At 38.0% G+C, this 19,289-nt stretch overlaps 2 protein-coding genes across 3 annotated transcripts in view; one reads left to right on the forward strand and one right to left on the reverse strand.

The window, feature by feature from the left end:
* Positions 1-755, forward strand: part of LOC123508468 (neuroblast differentiation-associated protein AHNAK-like) — a 67,309-nt gene extending 66,554 nt beyond the window's left edge. The window contains 2 exon segments of the mRNA XM_045262220.1: positions 43-279; positions 516-755. Of these exon segments, the coding sequence (XP_045118155.1) occupies positions 43-279; positions 516-572 (294 nt within the window). The 3' untranslated portion in view covers positions 573-755.
* Positions 756-4,736: 3,981 nt separating this feature from the next.
* On the reverse strand, positions 4,737-19,289 carry LOC123508212 (peptidyl-prolyl cis-trans isomerase FKBP4-like). Of its 2 annotated transcripts, XM_045261748.1 has the most exons (11): positions 19,179-19,289; positions 15,164-15,243; positions 14,538-14,682; positions 13,074-13,216; positions 12,719-12,839; positions 12,204-12,361; positions 11,659-11,899; positions 10,581-10,652; positions 8,914-9,083; positions 5,944-6,132; positions 4,737-5,745 (listed from the first exon to the last, which is right to left on the reverse strand). In XM_045261748.1, exons 2-11 carry the CDS (start codon positions 15,224-15,226, stop codon positions 5,674-5,676), a joined length of 1,374 nt encoding a protein of 457 aa, XP_045117683.1. In that variant the 5' UTR covers positions 15,227-15,243; positions 19,179-19,289; the 3' UTR covers positions 4,737-5,673. The 2 variants fall into 2 exon arrangements, with proteins under 2 accessions (XP_045117683.1, XP_045117684.1); XM_045261749.1 differs by lacking the exon at positions 10,581-10,652.

A 19,289-nucleotide genomic window follows, 5' to 3' on the forward strand; every position in this document is an offset into this window, starting at 1 on the left:
TAAAATTCTCCCCTTGAATAATGATTCCCTCTATTCTTTCAGGAATGGTTATGGCCTGTTGGGTGGCTTTTGCGTGCACAACTTACCATTGCACCCAAGGTGGGGGCCACTGAGGAGCTGGCCCGCACTATGGGCCACGTGAAGTCTCTCATGGCGAACCATCTCACCCATCTACTGACCTCCCCCTGGCGCTCCCTTCCAGAGCTGACAAATGCCGAGGGTGCCTTCTGTAAAGACTCCAATCCAGCACAGTCATGGAGCACAGGCTGCCTTCTGGAGGTGTGTTTGAATATTACTTTTTTTTAAGTACAAAACTAGTTATCTCAAGCAGTATATTTTGAATCAGAAGAATATCTACATGAGATTATCTTTGATAATTACTTGTATCCATGGATACAAAAATTTTCTTATAAAGCATTAGTGAAAGGTACAAAGAATTAGACACATATCACTTTAAAAGCTGGTCTCAAATTCTTTCTAGATCACTTTAAAAACTGGTCTCAAATTCTTTCTAGGTGTTATGGGAGTTGGATCACATAGAGCGAAGTCTCAACATCTCCACTAACATTTGAAGAGAGCCGGGCTACGCCACCATCCTTCCCCTGAACAACCTGCCCCAGGATCCCTCTACACTCATTGTGCAGTGCCAACATGAATTTCCCACTAGCACCTACTTCCCTTTAGACGACAATAGGCAGCACTACAAACTAAGTCATGAGTCCCAAGAGTCAAGTGAAACCTTTGATACAGCTTACCCAACCCTGCAGCAAAGAGCTCCACAGACCAGCAGGATTGTTATCACAACTAATAATGTCAATCCCTCACTTTCATATGTCAAAGAAGTGGATGTAGGCAACACAGTTATTTCTTATGTTCCCCGTAATATTGTGTTCAGTGAGGACCCAGACTTTTTTGATACTGTCCATGATGTTGTTCACGTTAAATGTTTCCAAACTGACATTAACTTTTCTATTGCACTCCTGTGCAAGCCACAGGATATCTCTGAAAATTGTCTTGTTGTTTGGGCAGTAGATGAGAAGGTCCGGCAAAACGCGATGTGGAGTAGCCCGGAATACTTAAAAAGAAAAGATGAAAAACCCCAGATCAGTGCAAAAGTTCCCTGGTCAAGAAGCAAAGGTACAAATAAGGAACAGCTACCAAATACTTCATCCAGGGGGCCAGTTATGATGGAACCTCTCTACCAGAGTGTAAGATCGAACCCTAAGAAATACCAAGGAAGAGTACCTTCCATTGTGGCCTTACTGAGCCATCATGCCAAGAGTCACCAAAAGACTCAAAAGAGTGCACTGCAGTCTGAGTTGCCCACTACAAAAATATTTGAAGATTCCTCAGAGAATACAATGTGGCAGCAAAATCGATTTGCTCCAGTGTCTCAGGAGATTCACCGAGCCATGGCTAGAGAAGAGGAAACGATTTTCGATACTTCTAAGAAACAGAAGGTTGATTTTAACAAAGGAGGAGGATACAGCTTCAGTTACCATCTGAGCCCATCAACCATGCCAGCATCACCAAGCAGGCCTTCAGTGCTCAATCTGCCACCTCCACCCCAGATGCCACTGCCCCCTGTGCCAGAAGTCCATGATTATGCAGAGCCCAAGCCAGGCCCATCTTCCAGAGGTGAGACTGGCCTAACACCACCCAAGCCATCAGTGTCATGGAAAGAATTCCAGTCCAGCACAGCCACCAAAGTTCATAAAATGTATCAGCCAGTGGCATACAAAGCTCAGAGACTGTCAGAATCGGTTTCTTTCTTGAATCCCTACACACGCAGAACAGAATGTGAAACATCGGCAGAAGATAAGGGTTCAAGTCAGATAATTGTAACTCCTCATTCTGAGAAACAGAGAAGGGAGTCAACATCCTTGTTCCTGCCAGATGATGATCTTGTTAAACCTAAGGATATAGACCAACAGAAACTCTCTACTGTCTTGGTTTTGTCATTGTTTGTTATTGCTCTTATTATCTTCTATCTAGTTTATTTCCTATAGATAATTTTTTGTGATTTGTATCACACTTGTATGTTTTCAATTGAGACAGTTAGTTAATAATCTGAGCTGTTCTGAGGGAGCTTCTAGACTCAGTGTTGTAGCTTACATGACGTGTTAAATGTTTTGCTTCAAGGACGAGAAAAGTGATCTAGTTTGCACAAATACCTGAAAAGCAATCAAGCACTAGCATATAGTACCAGCTGGTTTATGAGCAGTCAAGCAATAATGTAGCAGCTGGTTCATATGTTTCTTATGCTTTTCATGACTTACATGTACATGTTGTTAGCTAAAATAATTATATGAAGAATATTGTTACATCTATGTAAGACACTCGTGCAAAGAGAGATATATTGCATGACTATTCTACAAGATAATTTTAGAAATATCTAATTACCACGTTGCCTATTATTGATTTCTAAATGCTGTTTATGTTGTATGCAGTGTTGCTTTATAAGGATGGTGTTGTTTTGATATTTATAGATTATATACATAGTTTTATGTTTATATATATATTCGATGCTTGATTCAATAAATTAACTACTGAAGAGGGGGTTTTCATAACCATACATAGAGAAGTATGAATAGAGTAAGAGTGATCCTCAAGATACCTGAAAACTTCCTACGTTAAGTAAGCATCATGGTGTGATAAAATAATTCTTAACCCCTTCAATACGGTGACGCCTATGTAGGCGTCATGAAGCCCCAGTAGCAAATACGGTGACGCCTACGTAGACATATTTCTTTTCTGAGCTTTCTTCAGTTCAGTTGTCTCGTATAGTGTATTGGATACCAACTACACACGCCGTATGCTGTCCTTGAAAACCTAGTGCTCCTCCCACCATCCTTGTCTCCACCAATCACTAAAGATAAGCTACATGCGTCCCGCCTTGTCTAAAATTACCCAATGGCATAGACTGTTCCCAACTCACTCTCTCTCTCTCTCTCTCTCTCTCCATTCCTTCCCTCCCCATCTCCCTCTCGAAAGATAAGTTACATGCATCCCGCCTTGTAACATTCGTGAAAACACACACACACACATATACAAAAACAACAAATTTTCTAATCTCTCTCCTCCCTTTGTTTCCCTCTCTCTTCCCTCCCTCCCCCTCTTCCTCTCGAAAGATAAGTTACATGCGTCCCGCTTGTGTCTAAAATATTAGCAAATGTCACACACACACTCTCTCTCTCTCTCTCTCTCTTTTTCTCCGGAGAGAGAAGCGTCCACTTTCCTCTTCGAAGGCGATATAGTGACTAAAAAATAGCAGCATAATACACAAAGACGACAAGCATGACAAGCTTGCACGAGTTTCCCGCACTCAGGCGCGCGGCACTACCACCCGTATATCATACAGGTGGGCTTTTTTAACATCCGGCGCGAAGGGGTTAAGTCTAGACTTCATCACCATAAAACATGACAGTATGGAAAAACTGCCCAAAAAAGACATCCCTAGTAATTCCTGACTATACGCAACTACAGTATGTTAAGCAAAACCTGAATTGGGAATAATGATCAAGCTGTACTGTTCCAGACTTTACAGGTCATACACTATGATCCACAAACTGGCTGTCGCTGACCCTCATTGTAGGGTAACATACAATATATTTATATATATATATATATATATATACACACACACACAATGAGAGAGAGAGATAAGGATTCAAGGTACTTCATATTAGTTACATTAAGGAGTGAGGGTCTGTTGGAGAAAGGAGATAAGGACTAGTGGGAGATTCTGAAGAACATGGTACTACTGCTTCCTTCAACCAATAAAAATTATGATTTAAAAACACAAATATACCACTAATTAAACTTACCTGTAATTGCTGTGTGGTCTTATCAGATGAGTGCACGTTATGCAAGAACTGGTCCAACATTCAGCATCAAGTTGTATGGAGTGGCATGAAGAATTTACAGGCAACCTGAAGCAGCGTTACGGTCAGTTATTCAATAAATCTATGATATTGATGAATCAAAATATTTCTGGACAGATCCTGATTGGTCTGGATAGTTTGTATTAACATAGTAGCCCTTTCTCATAGAAATCACTTATAATTTTAAGGATGCTATCTATTGACCTATCCCTTGATGAACCAGCAACTCAATTCAATTTAGACATCTTTACACTAATCACAACAAATCAAACTCCACCAGACAGAACTTTAATGTGAAGCAATACTCATAATCAATATATTCATTAACATCCTAAGGCCTGATAGTCCAAGCTTGGACATGTTGGTCTCAAGAATCCTGATAGTCCAAGCTTGGATAGGGTGGTCTTAAGGATTCAAATTCAAGTCCTACCTCAAACTGGTAATTTTTTAAGCTATTGTCAGCTGGCCAAAGATCACCCACATGAATCCTATCAATCAAAACTACCTAAATCATCTACAACAAAAAACAGCACAAAATGCCCTCATTATCATCATGCTCTATTATTCTAATGCAGAAGGCACTGTCCTAACTCTATTCACCTGTCCATCTATTATCATCCTAGAAATTCTTTTAATCTCTTAAAAATCCTTACCTGGTCTTCCCATAAGTTTGGTTACTCTAGCACCTCACATTCCACACTCATAACTGCAGACCTTGTTCACAAATATCTTTAACATCTTCATAAAATAATGTAATACTTGGAAAATAACTAAAATTACAACCAATGACTACAAATATCTTTCTCAAATTTCAAATTCAGGTGGCTTCATCCATCCCTATCAAAACAGCACTTTGTGAGATTAATCAAGCATTTTTTATTGACATATGTTATACCAACAGAGTTGTCAAGCAAATGCTGTCTCAAGGGGGCAATTGGTGTCATCACAGTCTTTATTAGGAGCAAAATGCTGAACAAGATAACTAAAATAATAACAAATCTACACCAACAATCACTGTGTGTTCTCAGATGAGATGTAACTTGAAACAATTCAGACAACAACTGTTCAGTCTGTAACACCACAAACATCAATTCAAAAATCACTTATTAATCTAGTAATAGTGTAAGTACTGAAGTTAAAATGTAAATAAAAATTAGTCACCTAAAAGAGTGACATATACTACATTTCTGTTCCATCCAAATTAAATAATAACTTGTCAGGCATGAAATGTATCAGAGTTCCTTCAGATGTAAATGTGCTCTACATATGATGTAATGTCTTGCTGCTTGTTAAAAACTTGACTCACTAGACTTCAAGTTCATTTTTCTGTTCTATATATAGCAGTGCTAGTAGTTTTCAAAAGTATCAAAATTCAAACATTAAGATCCTTTTGCACAGCTACAATTACAAACTTCCATAGGAATGAAAAATGGTCCACACAATCACCGTAGATCTTGCTGGATATTTATCAAAATAAATAGCTCCACAATACATAAAATTTTTTTAAAAATTACATAAGATCTCTACCCACAATTTGATTAACCACATTCAGCATCATGATGTAAACATATAAAAATTAATAATAATCTGCACACGAGAGCAGAACAGCAGACTTCCCTCACAATGGCAATGGAAGGAAATCAGTCTTAGGTATGCTTTCACCAGAGAATAAGGCAAGGCTTGAATATTTCACATTTACATCAGAAATTTTGAATGTATACTTCTCTAAATTTTGCTGACCACATTAATATTGATGCCAAACATAATCTAAGAATATGCAGGAAGTCAGTTAGCTAACAACTTCTGGCTTTTCTTCAGACTTTTCTTCAGTGGTATCCATCTTGGTCTCGGTCTTCTTTTTCTGCAAATATATATCAAGATTTCATCAAAATGTAGAGTAGATACAGCAATGAGTAAACTTAATATTGCAGGCATGATGTTTATTCTTAGTAAATTATGTTTAAGGATAAATTCAATCCTGTAAAAGAATAATCCCAGTAAAACTAACAAGAAAATATATACAAAATCAACTAATAGAAGGCAAAGATGTAGAACATACCTCCATATCCTGCTTTGCAAACTTTTCAAACATTCCACCATATAGCTGCTTTTCTCTCATCTTGTCTGCCTTGATTTTCTGTGCACAAATCATCAGCTGCTGCTTGGCTGCTTTGTTGTTCTGCTCAAGATTAAGACAAGACTGGAAATCTTTCTGTGCCAGTGCAGGATCACCCATGCTCAGCTGTGCCTGGAATCAAAGATCACCATAACTAAGTCACTTCCAAAATAGCAGAAATTCCTAGCTTAACTAAAACAGTAAGTAATCTAGATCTGCTAAATGAACTTGAGTTGAATTCATCTAGTTACATGAATGACTAATATACTTTTAGACTTTTTAATTTAAAAAAATTTTAATACAGTCAACTCTTGATGAACATAAGTTTGAAAAATGCAATTTCAATTTAACACACATATATTTAATGAGACATGATTAAATAATACAATTATTTGATTTAATGCAGGTTAACTCAACTTGATGACATCACACACACCCATTCTGCTTCTGGTGGGAATCGTACTGAAATGCTTAGGGCCAGGATCCAAGATACTTAACAGCAAGTGGAGCTAGTTCCAGCCACAAAATGGTATTCATCAATGTATAGGGAGACACTGCTGCCATGGCAATGAGGTTGCTAGCAGGGTGTTGGTAACACCACCTCCCAAAGAAGGGTTACTGTCTTATACAGTGGAGACTCAATACTCAAACCTAATTCATTCCAAATGGCTGTTTAAGTATCAAAAAGTTAGACTACTAATACCTATAATCAGGTAATTCATTCCAACTTTAGTAAAACCTTAAAGGTCTGGTCCAGGAGTGAAATTTGATGAATATCTGAGAAATCTAAGAAATTTGTTTTCTTCGCTCAATCTCCCCTAGACACCCTGAGGTTTTTCTTTTTTTTCTCCATCTAAAATGCCAGAAAACCTCTCCTGGGAAGCATTTAAATACCCGCGTTGTTGCATCATAATATGACTCACGTGCTACCACGTGCAATGTGCATCACAGCTCGTACATAAGGAATTTATATAGAAAAATGCGTTTTCTTTTGTGTAAATGTTGTCATTTGGCATTCTACTATATGATAGAACATCTGTCTTCCCTCTCACTCCTCTCATCAGTACTCAACCATACACGAGAGTAGGAGCACGCACGTCATGTTGGGAGGTGGCGCCTCCTGAAACCCTCACTTCTGAGTGATTAATCCCTTTTTACAAGGGTCTACCAGATGCCTTATCCCACTCCAGAGAGTAAACATGGTATAAAAAATACTGTGCAAAGATTTCATGCCAATCAAACAAATACAAACAGCAGGACAGTGATGAAGTGAGAAAAAATCTTTAGGAACCGATATCTTGGTGTTTTTGCTTCAAAAATTTTCACAAAATTTGTTACAAATCTGATCGTCTTTTGTAAGATATCAATGGAAAGTATAACTAAAGGGCTATTTCAACATTGGAGGAAATTTTCAAAAGATGGAATATAAATAGGAAATTTTTCCTGGAAACTAAACACAAAAAAGGAACTTTTAACCAATCAAAATGTAGATATAACAACAATGTATGTATGGTATTTTTTTTTTTTTTCAGATTGAAATAAAGGCTGTGAAATAAATAAAAAAAAAAAACCGCCATTACTCCCAACTCTCACTAAAATTTTGCGATTCACTGAATATCATAATTTGATAGCAACAAACAAACAAAATAATAAAAATTCAAAGCCATAAAAAGTAACACATGCTATGGAGGACCATCCCTTTTGTTTACAAAAATTTCAATGTTTTTTTTTATTTATCATTTATTATTTTTCTTACAGTTTGATTTGCACTTACTGTAATTGAAGCCTATAGTCCATTCATCCAAAGAATCCAGGCCGAAACTGCTAGTTCGGTTGGCAGCCCTGCCCATCCCTACCGCCACTAAACCTTCCCGCCACTTAAATTTTCTTCAATTACATTTATTTTTCTTCAAGCTATAAACTTGTATATCTATTGAGTTAAGTGAAGAAAAATAAATGTATTTGAAGAAAATTTAAGTGTCGGGAAGGTTTAGTGGCGGCAGGGGTGGGCAGGGCTGCCAACCGAACTAGCAGTTTCGGTCTGGATTCTTTGGATGAACGGACTATAGTGATGGATAAAGTAAAAGAGGCAGGGAAAAGGGTGAGGAGGAGGAGGGAGGTTGTTTGTTGGCGGATGAGTGATCATTCATGATAACATCTAGTAACTCATCATCTGGTGTGATTCCTGCGGAGGTCTGTGGCTCACAACACTTACACTCTCACTAGATTCCTTATTTTCACCACTATGAAACCTCTTTGGTGCCATTGTAAGTTCCTTAATGAAATCTACGGATAGAAAACAGGAGACTGTTGTTCTCACGACTGTGTTGGAACAACTGGCGGCGGCACTACAGTGGGGAGGGAGAGGCCAGGAGACTCTGTTTACAACTACATATGCAAATGTTCAAGTACCAGATATTTTTTGGGACCACATCAAACTTTTGCGTTCAAATATCAAAAAGTTTGAGACGTTTGAGAACCAAGTCCTCACTGTACATACATTAAATGGTAATAAAAGAATATTTTTATTAGCTTTCAATAAGTTTCGCCACAAAGAAACAATTGTTTTATGAAGCAAAGTAAAATTTTGCATGGAAAACCAAAAACAAAGTAGGAGATCAGAAGGAGGCATTTGTTCATTGCCAACCAGCATTGGCTGCTGCTTCTTCTTCTTCTTATGACCCCTTAAGCTTGTGCTTTCATCACAATATTTGTTTCTGCTCCTATATTGCCTATGGGAAAATTACACTTGAATAACGCAACATCTCCAGGTACATAACCCTTGCAATAACCAAGAGTTGAATGAAGTTTCAAATTGTTTCCACGTCAAAGTAAACTGCAGATGCCTGGAACAGCTGATGAGCACACTATCATAATTCATCAGTACAGATAAGATACTTAATAAAGACTTACCTGGCCTCTTCTGAAATATGCTTTGACACTGTTGGGATCCATGCCTATTGCCTTGGTGGCGTGCTCCAGGACAGAGGAGTAATCTTTTAGCTTCAAGTATACCATGGAGAGATTGAGGTGTCCGGCTAGTAGAACACTTTGACTTTCTGCTTTCTTTTCATCATCCAAACCTAAAACATTATTTGAAATTTATCACAAAGGTCTAAAAAGACAGAAACAAGATAAAACATTACACAAGCATCAGGCTCTTGCAATTTAACTTCCTTTAAGAATTGAGGAAGTTGAATATTTTGAAGAGATGTGGATCAGCAGAGAGAGAGAGAGAGAGAGAGAGAGAGAGAGAGAGAGAGAGAGAGAGAGAGAGAGAGAGAGAGAGAGAGAGAGAGAGAGAGGGGGGGGGGTGGCAGTGAGATGCATAGAATGTCTTTCCTTATATAAGGAACAACATTGTGTTCTTGTCATAAAGCATCAAGAAGCACAACCAGCAAAATTAAGTTGGTATGTTGTGAAAATAACAGTTGCAGCATCAGAATGGAACAAATATACCTTAATTTGCAACCAAAATCCTTATTATAGCCTGTGCTTTATGAAGTGTCTAGCAAAGTGGCAATGTTGAGGAAAAAAGTAATAAAATCTTCTCTTTGTAAGATATGTGTGACCAACAAAAGCTGATAAATGTGCCTGAATGAGTAAAATTATTACTGAATAATAAAGTGATAGAGCCTGAAAAGAAGTAAAGAGGTCAATATTCTATTGTTCATAAGTAGAAAAAAAAAATTATGGTCAGTAGAATTGTAGGCTAAACACAGACAATGAAGGAGATTATACATTCAGATTTCTCAGTTCAATCCTGTGCAACTGTGGAAATATGGAAGATATAAGAAGAGGGGACCATGCAAGCAAGGATAGTGGTTGGATCTCTAGGGTGTATGATAAAACAGAAAGCAGTAACAAAGATAGGAAAATGGGAAAGCCGAGATAAAGTAACATTACCAACAATGAACTTTTAAGTACTAGATTGAACTCTGCTAAACTGAAATAGTTGGTTTCCAAACAAGAGTAGATAAGAATGTTTTGCCTCAGCATTAAACTAAGGCTTTAATACAGTGGTTCCCAACCTAGGGGTAAATTACCCCAGTGGGGTAATGACCCCATATTTTTGGGGTAATGGATGTTTGGCATGGGATGAGGCAATCAGTTTACATTTTCATATAATTTCAATGAAGATTTCTATTAATTTTTTCTGCTTTCTATGTATGAACTAAAATTACTTCTTTTCGTATTATAGATTTGCATTATTGTGTTGCATAGTTTCTATTTTGTCTGTTTTTGAAGTATGAAATAGAGTTACTTTTTTTCCTATATTACGAGTATTTGTTCATTGGGGTAATGGATAATTGTGAAATTGTATTTTTGGGTAATCGCTGCGAAAAGGTTGGGAAACACTGCTTTAATATCATAATAGTCAAGGTTTCTTAAACAATCAACATAACTATGGAACAACCTAAGGATGTACTTATGAGATGCATCAATGCTACTTCCAAATTATGTTGAAAAATTTTTTCAGTATGATTTATAAAACAAACAGCAGATAGTTGAGTGCAGTTGCCATACTGTAAAATTTCAATAAAGAAGAAAATTTGTCATACTCCTATCTAAAGTACTACCCTTGGTGTTGGCTTCACTGCTGGCTTCCTCCCCTGAGTCACTGCCGTCCTCAGAAGAAGTGGAGTCGGTGCCCACAGAGGAAAGAGTGGCACTTGATAATTATTCTACTCAACTCAGTGTGACTGGAGGCTTATACTCCTAAAAAGACTCAGCAAATTTTTACATCAAATGAAGTACAATTATAAACATCCATCTGTATTACTTTTGTGTTAATATTTAAATGCTTTCATGAAAAAATTGTTTTCATGATTTTTTTTGTTTACTTCTCAAACTCCATATTGTCAGCTAAACAACAATTTTGATTTATATATTTTACTTACCTTTTGTAGCATCCATGTTTTTAAAGTTCACTCTAAACTTTATGCTAATAATGTCATCAACTAAGTACCAACATAATCATGCTTTGCTAAAGATGCAAGAGGGAGTATTGTTTCCATAATACACACAAGAAATCTGAAGTTATTGTCAGGAAGGTTAAAATTCACTTAAAATAATGCAAAACTAAGATTTGTAAGCTGAACATTTGGTGCCACTTATCAACTGGCAGATAGCATGGCTACATACCCTCAGCAACTGAGCCCGAGACATACTGTCTCTATTCTTTGCTCATTGAAACGCTAACAAATAGAGAGCAAGAAAATTTGGTGACATTTCCCATGTTTAATCCAATAATGAGAAAAGCTGTAATGCTTTGCCATGGCTATCAATATTTAAGGGGTTCTCAGTTTGGTATATAAACAAACTATCAATTGAAATTTAACATGAAGCTATATGCATTTAGTGACTTGTGGAATTATACAATACATAATTTAATCAACCAGAATGAAAATTCAAATGCAATCAAGAAATTCTGCTACTATTCCAAATAATGGCAAAACAGCAATGCAAGAAATCTGAACTAACTATGATTTCATTCCTGTGCATCTATAACTATTATCGAGTCATTAGCAAAATTCAGGTGTGCATTCACTTTCCACTCCAGGATGAGTCGCTTCCCAATGGTGTGCCTAGAGGGTAGAAAACCTGATAGACACTATAATAGACAACAATGCAAGCAGTAGGTGGTCTGTGGCTTACCAGCATCATATTCCAGCAGATCAATAATCTTTTTGTATTGTTTCACTGCAAGCTTGTATTTTTCTGCTTTCAGGAACTGTGTCCCTCTCTCTTTGCAAGTCTTGGCTTGTTCAATCTTTTCTGCTTGATCCATCTCCCAAGACTCCTTGGCCTTCTCAAAACTACACAGCTCAGCCTCATACTCCACTGAGGCACCAGGTGGCACTCCAAGGGAAGGATTTCCCTCAGCTCCAAAGGCATACTGTATCATGGAACAGTAACATTTGTTAAATCTACACAAGCAGAAAATGCTAAAAGAGAATTATAAAATTAGTAACATAAATAATTACTTGCAACACAATATTTTCCTTTCACTGAAACAAACACAAAGAATGAGATAATTTACTATCCAGGGTTCTCTAGCATATAGCATAATATTTCAAAACAAGGCAGTGTCTATGCAATATTTTGGGACGAAATATGAAATGTAACATTTCAAGAGTGACGACGATGAGGATGACAGATACAATCGTGTATCAAGCAATATCAGTGGAAGAGAAAAATACCTTCGGTGAAAGCTTTATGACGGACTTTTCACCTTTCTTGAATTTTTCAAGGGCAGTTTCCAAGCCTTCAGGAATGTTGTATTCAGAACCTTCACCAAGAGGAAACTTTACATCTCTCTCATCAAACACTGTTCCATTGACTTGACCAATGATGTGCACTAGAAAATACAAACACAAAATATTATAATAGTTTATATTCAGGAGAGAAAAAAAAAAAGTGAGACTAGAGCTTCCTGACATAGTTGTCAACTAGAGAAATCAGGAAGGCTTAGAACAGATTTGATAAAAACAATGTCTGAACTTTAAGCTACAAATAATAGTAACTATATTAGAGGAAGTATAAATCATCACTCTAAGTCTCCAGTTTTATTGCCTTCATTATTTTCTCTCAACTTGATTTTCTCTAACCACTAAGGCATTTTCCCACAACTGTACTCTGGTCCTATTCCTTAGCCTATGCATGGAAGCCTATGAGTGGAGACAGACTAAAATAAAGATTGCTGCTCTTTACTCACCATTCAACAAGGCACCATCATTAGGTGTCTGGTAGCCCTCTCCTGCTGTGACATTTCTGCGGATGATGCCACCATCTTTCTTTTGGCTCAAGTCTTCTCCGTGCCATTCAAACAGCTCAACCTATCTCAATAAAAATAACAGAAAAATACATTAATTTCTTTAATTCCCCAATTGAAAAATAATCATACACATGGCCCTGACTATGTAGTTTATATGGATCTACATTAATTTTCAGTTATTAAACTTACAAGTTCTAACTTTCCTATCCATAAGCATACTATGAATAAATGCAGACTATGACAGTGGGAATAAAATCAAGACAATAACTCCTCTATTTGAGAAATGCAGTCTAACCTCAAAGACAAGTGTGGCATTAGCTGGGATTTTGGGTGGGCTGCCCTGCTCCCCATAGGCATAGTCACTCCTGCAGGTCAGCCTAGCCAGCTCCCCCTTCTTCATTGAGGCCACACCAAGGTCCCAGGCCTTGATCACTTCACCTGTAGTCCAAATGTATATCAACACCAAATATACAGCATGATAAAATATTCCCAAAAAAATGTTCTTTGATGCAACACCACTTTATATAATGCCACACCAACACAAATACTGGGATTTCTCAAATTATGCAATCAATACATTCTTGAAAAGATCATGTAATGTAAAAATTGCATAAAGTGAACATGATTACTAAACTAAACTGTATAATACATACCAAGCCTGGAGGATTGCATTCAACTAACATTAAGTTGAAGGATACAGCATGTTGGCAATACACATGGGGAACACCTGGTGACACCTGGTAGGGACTTACTTTATATATTTATTATCAGGTTTCACAGAATCCCCAGACTAACCATCACTCAACTGACCCTCATAAGGCTCAGTATTTGTCAATATTAAAAACATAGAAAGAAATAGGATCTTGACATAACTTTCTTTGATCAAAATTATTTTGACATCATATTGCTACTTTTGGGAATAGTTAGACAGTATCCAAACAAAAGAAACATGATATAGAGAAGGTTATGCCCAACAACATGTCACACGCAGACCGCTTGGAGTAAAGTTTGTTAGAGTTTTGGGAAAACTGATCATACTCCTCCTGGCAGCAATTTATAATAATAGATTACTACATCAAAGAAGGACATCATTTAATCAACATTACTGATATTTATTACTAAATCATCAATAAAAATTGTTGGGGATCGTGTTACGGGACATACAGCCATGTTTCCACAATGTTGACAAGAGTTAAGATGGTCACTGGTTATGCTATAACAGGGTTAACCCTGTCTTAGCACTATGACTATGTCACAAGATGTCATAGATAAATTTGTCTCAACACTTATGACTACATCGCAAGGTCAGAGCATATTATAGATGGATTTATGTCTAAAATAAAGAATTTGTCATAGCTATGATGGTTTGTGGAATACAGCCCAGTGTCCACATCACGGAAATAAACCAGCCGCTTAACTTGATTTTCTTGACATCGTGTTATCCTAAATAATCCATATATGAGTAATATGAAAAAATTACTAGGCTTTTTACCTCGTGTTATTCCATGAACGCATATTCTAAACATGCATAAATTGAGAAATCCCTGTACTGGAAATTGGAGGGAATGTGGGTTAGTATGGTGAGTGGCACAAATGTGTGTCTACATAGCATGGTAAGTTGATGAGTAAAGTTTGAACTCTAGGAAACTCAAAAAAAAAATCAAATCACAATGTGTTTCCCTTCTAGTGCCAATCAGCAAATGTTGATAGTGATCGCCTTGTTGAAGGCTGGCTGTACTTGTGTAATTAATTTTCTTACCTTTGCCTAAAGTAAAGGAAAAACGCTCTCCTCTGTCTCGACTAGAATCAAACTTGGACCCATCTTCCAGGAGGGTGCCTACATAGTGTACATACACCTTGTCACCATGCAATGGCCCCTCTTCTCCTTCTCCAGATTGCAACACCTGCAGATTTAAAGATGTGAGGTTGACATCCTTTTTAATTATTGTGTATTAAGCTTCTGTGAAGCTCTGAATGTTCTTATATTTCTTGTTATACAAGGTTCTTAAATTAATATTACTACTTTAATATGCTGACAAGAAGATTCAGAACATATAAATTTGCAAAGTCTTTGCTGAAAACTGTAAAGAAATTCTTTGATCACACAAGTAAATAAATACATTGCACATTTATTTAAGAAAATCTCATATGATTACATTTCATAACTTGATTTTATGAATGAAACTCTTACAATTTAGTAGAACAGATATAACTGAAAACTCACAGTGCTACAAATGAATAACCCATTAACAAAATATCCCATTACAACACTGAATCCTATGATAGTCATGCCATAACACCCATCACCTGTACGAATACAAGTAATGAAACAAGAACCTTCACAGCATGATGCACAAGGACTCAACCAATTGTTAATCAGCTCACCTGCTTCAGCACCCCTCCATCCTTGTTGGGAGTGATGTCAACTGCTGCCTGCTCTCCAGCCATCTCTCACTTTCTAAATCCTGGGAATTATAAGTATGGATTTTGAAGCTTCAGCCACCTCCTCTCTTCAAGCTGCCACCCTTCTAATCATAACCCTTTATTTCTAATTCTAGATTCTTGTTATAAAATCAGGCTTTTTTTTTTTTTACTCTGCACACACCACCACCACATTTCATACTCTACCACACACCATTCACACAGTCCCCACAACACACCACAAACCACTCATCCAACACCAAAGAAGCCTTGCTCACAACAACAAATGGAGCTGGGGACCTCAGGTTTATTCATAAAATTATGGACAACAAAGCACTATTAAGTTTACCAACATTGTAAATAATCATAGCATAAGACTCCTGGTATCAACTTGTGACCAGTGGAAGTCTGTGTGTACTTTCACAAAAAAAACCAACTGAACATGCAATGACATATTAGCAGTCAAGTTAAGGAAGTTATTCCACTAGGTGCCACAACAGCTTATGTCATATGGCACAGCTAGAATAGACGGGAGAATGTTACATCTCCCACCGGGCAACTCGGTTTGGCAAAGATTCGAACTTGGGCCACCTAGACTACCTTAACCAACTCCCAGGTTACCAGGAAAACAACAGCTACAGGGACCAAGGTTGCTGTGGCACATGTGGCCAAAGCATTGACCTCAAATTCACACTCCAGTGAGTGGAGTGCAAAAACTGGATACACTACATGTGCCTCTATACATTCTCCTATGTCTACCAAGCACATACCAGAAATGCAGGCGGTGGCATAGTGGATAAGGTGGTGAACGTGGGATCGTAATGTGAAAATGCAGTTTTGAGAAGTATGCCAACCCAGAATCAACAACAGAGGTAAGTGAGGCAATGGATACTACAAAGAAACAGGCCAGACAACTAGCATCTGCCAACAATGCAGAAGGAAATACTGGGGAAAACATGGAATTAGAAAATTCCCCTGAGGACATGGATCTAAACCCTAGCACCAAACATCTGGGATAGAAAATGACCACCAGCCAACTTCCAGTCAAAGACCTGTGGGTGGCACAGCACAAACCACACACCAAGCACACCAACAATGATTCTACAGCGCGATAAACCTCAGAATTCTCGAGACCAAAACCAGTCTGCAGACGATACTGACATGGAAACTGCAGGTATGGAACAAATGGTGAAGGGTGTCCCTTTTCACATTCCAGAGTGCGCATGAAATTTGTGAAACATCAAGAGAATAGGATGCAAAGAAGGTAGTCAGTGCATTGCTTTTCATATTATCATGTGTAGATACTCCCAACACAAATAAGTGTGCACAAACCCTGATTGCAGATACTTAATGGAGATAATGAGAAGGCATCCCGTGCAGGAGACACCCAAATGGGAGAACAAACGCCACCACCCTGAGCCACAAGGCAGAACAAACATGCCACAGAATCATAACCATGTGGAGAGGAAATACTCAATGGAGAATGAAAACTTCACTTTTTAGGAAACAATGTGGAGATGCTGATGTCCCAGCAAAAAAAATTACAGAAACTGATGACTAATCTTATAATCCATAAGAAAAGACCAGAAACTTGGGGAAAAAAGGTGCCCATGGGCCTACTAATAAAACACATTACAGCTCACAGCAGAGGCTTATATTCAAGGAACAACCAGAATAAAGTTCCACTACTGCAAGAAAGTCACCACAAAGTAACCCTGACTGCTGTTACACTTACACAAGGATATTCAAGATGCAGAAATAGACTACACAACTATGCATAGACAGGGGGAAGCAGTTGATTCTCAGGATCTTTCAGACTAGTGAGGGGAATTGCATATTAACACTATAGAACTCATCCCCAGACTACAGAAATGCAGCCAGCTTTGGTCATTAAACAAGACATGGGAAATATTACATTATAAGCTCTAAGAGGTCCTTTACTACATAGTAAAATCTGGGGCCTCCAGCATATGGATTACTGGGAGCAGCTACACCACCTTAGCCTGTACTCACTGCAGAGAAGCCGTGACAGGTGCCTAGTGATCTATGTGTGGAAGACCCTAGAAAAACTGGTACCTGATGTAGGCTTTCAAGTGAACCACCACCCGAGAAAAGGGCAACTGTGCTACATAAGGAGGACACAAGCCACCACCTACAAAGTGGCGACAGTCGTATACCACTCATTTACAAGGAATGGGGCACATCTGTTTAATGCTGTGCCAAAGGCCATCAGGGAGATGACAGGAGTATTCAATGACTCCTTCAAACATCAGCTAGATAGATGGCTGGCATCAGTAAATGACAAGCCCCCAAACGCCCAGTTACACCAACACCAACGCCAAATCTTTGGTATTTTTAGTTTTTCATCATAATCAGCAAGGCATTTCTTATTTTTCTCATCTCATGTCAAGTAATTTGAACCTGTACGTACCCATCGCAATTGTTTATAATGTTGCCAACAATTTTAAAAGATTTTCTATATTTAGGTGGGGGACGAGCTAATGTGCTGCAACACTCGTACGTGAGATAGACTAATGGGCACTAAGGAACACTATTAGGTGTCTTTGTTTGTATGTGCATATTGTCATATAATTTGGGCACATGTGAGATCAATCATGGTGATTGTTTTTTTTGTTTGAGTATGCAGACACCGACCAATAAAAATTGTAAGATCAATTGAGTACTTACCGGTGCAAAGATGGATTGTAATTTCATGAACGTTTAATTGTGTCACTGAGGTAATAAGTGAGATGCTTGCAGTTCACAGTTCATGTCAATCCTTAAGAAAACAGGGACAAGAACAGCACTGGCTGTTGACTGACGTGAGCTGTGAGCTGCAGGCATCTCACAGGCTACCTCGGACGTAGTTAAACTATCGTGAAGTGAAAAAATATAGGATAAATCTAGCCAATCAGAGTGCTTTGTGAAGGGAAGTGACTGGATTTGAATCAGTCTATGGAAGATGTCTAAATGGGCAGGATGACACTTAAATTATTTCCATTCTATCACCAGAATTTATGAAGACAAATTAGGTAACGACTTCATATTAATCTTTTCTAGCGTTGCTAGTCAGGTCAGACTAGTTTGTTTCGGCTGTATCAGTTTAATTGGGTTAGATAAAGTTAATTTGTTCTGAGGAATATTTACTTGCAGTATGTGTCGCCTCAACTATGTTAGATTAGGGTTAGGTTAGTTTTGATTAAATAAGTTTCAATAGGTTGGCGTAACCAGTGGTAACCAGCAGTGGCGGCGAGTACTATCTAAAGTGGTAAGCAAAACATTTGGACAATTGCTTTCGTGGTACTTTGTGATAATGACACTATTTTCTTTTGGTACATTTCAGTCTGTTTTGTACTAATCATTATTTTTTCATTGTAATAGTACTTTCTGAGGGAATAGATTGTTTTTCTTTTGGGGGGGAAGGAGGAAATAAAAAAAAAAAGTACTGATTTGCGGCGGAAATAAAGTGCAGATTCATAAAAAAAAAAATGGGTCGAAAGCTACCAGAATAAAAAAAAATAAATAAGTAAATAAATAATAAACAGTTTCATTCTGAAGTGAGAGTATGGTAAAGACTGTAAATTTACCAATTCTTTGACACACCTACACAACACCAAAGAAGCGAAGCTGCCTGGCCACAGCGGAGGCCCACCTTAGCTGCGCCAGGGAGAAATTTTATAAAATAAAGTAAAACACACCAGTGACACCACACCCCAACACCACACTCAACTCAACCCACCACTTACCAATCACTTAGTACACACACATCACACCACACCACAATTACCGTCACACATCCCATCATACTACACCGCACCACGTTCACCACAGCACGAGAGATCTAGAAGGGCTTCCAGCAAACTAACCTAACTACCTAATTCAGAATCGGTTAAATCAGGACTATAAAGCATCCTTTTTTAAGTTATTTAGGAAAACCTGCAGTACACCTGACCACACAGTACACAATATCAATCCTCACCCGCGTAGTTCCGGAAAATTATAGGAATGGCTTCTGAAGACTCACACTCCAGAGCGTTCTTTGCCCGGAGCTGCCACGCGCCGTCTCCTCAGCCCTCACTCATCGGTGCTA

The sequence above is a fragment of the Portunus trituberculatus genome, chromosome 24 (assembly GCF_017591435.1).
Source record: "Portunus trituberculatus isolate SZX2019 chromosome 24, ASM1759143v1, whole genome shotgun sequence".
Taxonomy (NCBI): Eukaryota; Metazoa; Arthropoda; class Malacostraca; order Decapoda; family Portunidae; genus Portunus; species Portunus trituberculatus.

Excerpts from the sequence above, each read along its gene's own strand:
- LOC123508212 (XM_045261748.1), bottom strand. The coding sequence starts at position 15,226 with ATGGCTGGAGAGCAGGCAGCAGTTGACATCACTCCCAACAAGGATGGA. Across the intron at positions 12,362-12,718 it reads TGATGGTGCCTTGTTGAATG|TGCACATCATTGGTCAAGTC; the intron begins GTGAGTAAAGAG and ends TGTATTTTCTAG. Across the intron at positions 9,084-10,580 it reads CAGTGAAGCCAACACCAAGG|GTTTGGATGATGAAAAGAAA; the intron begins GTAGTACTTTAG and ends ATAATGTTTTAG.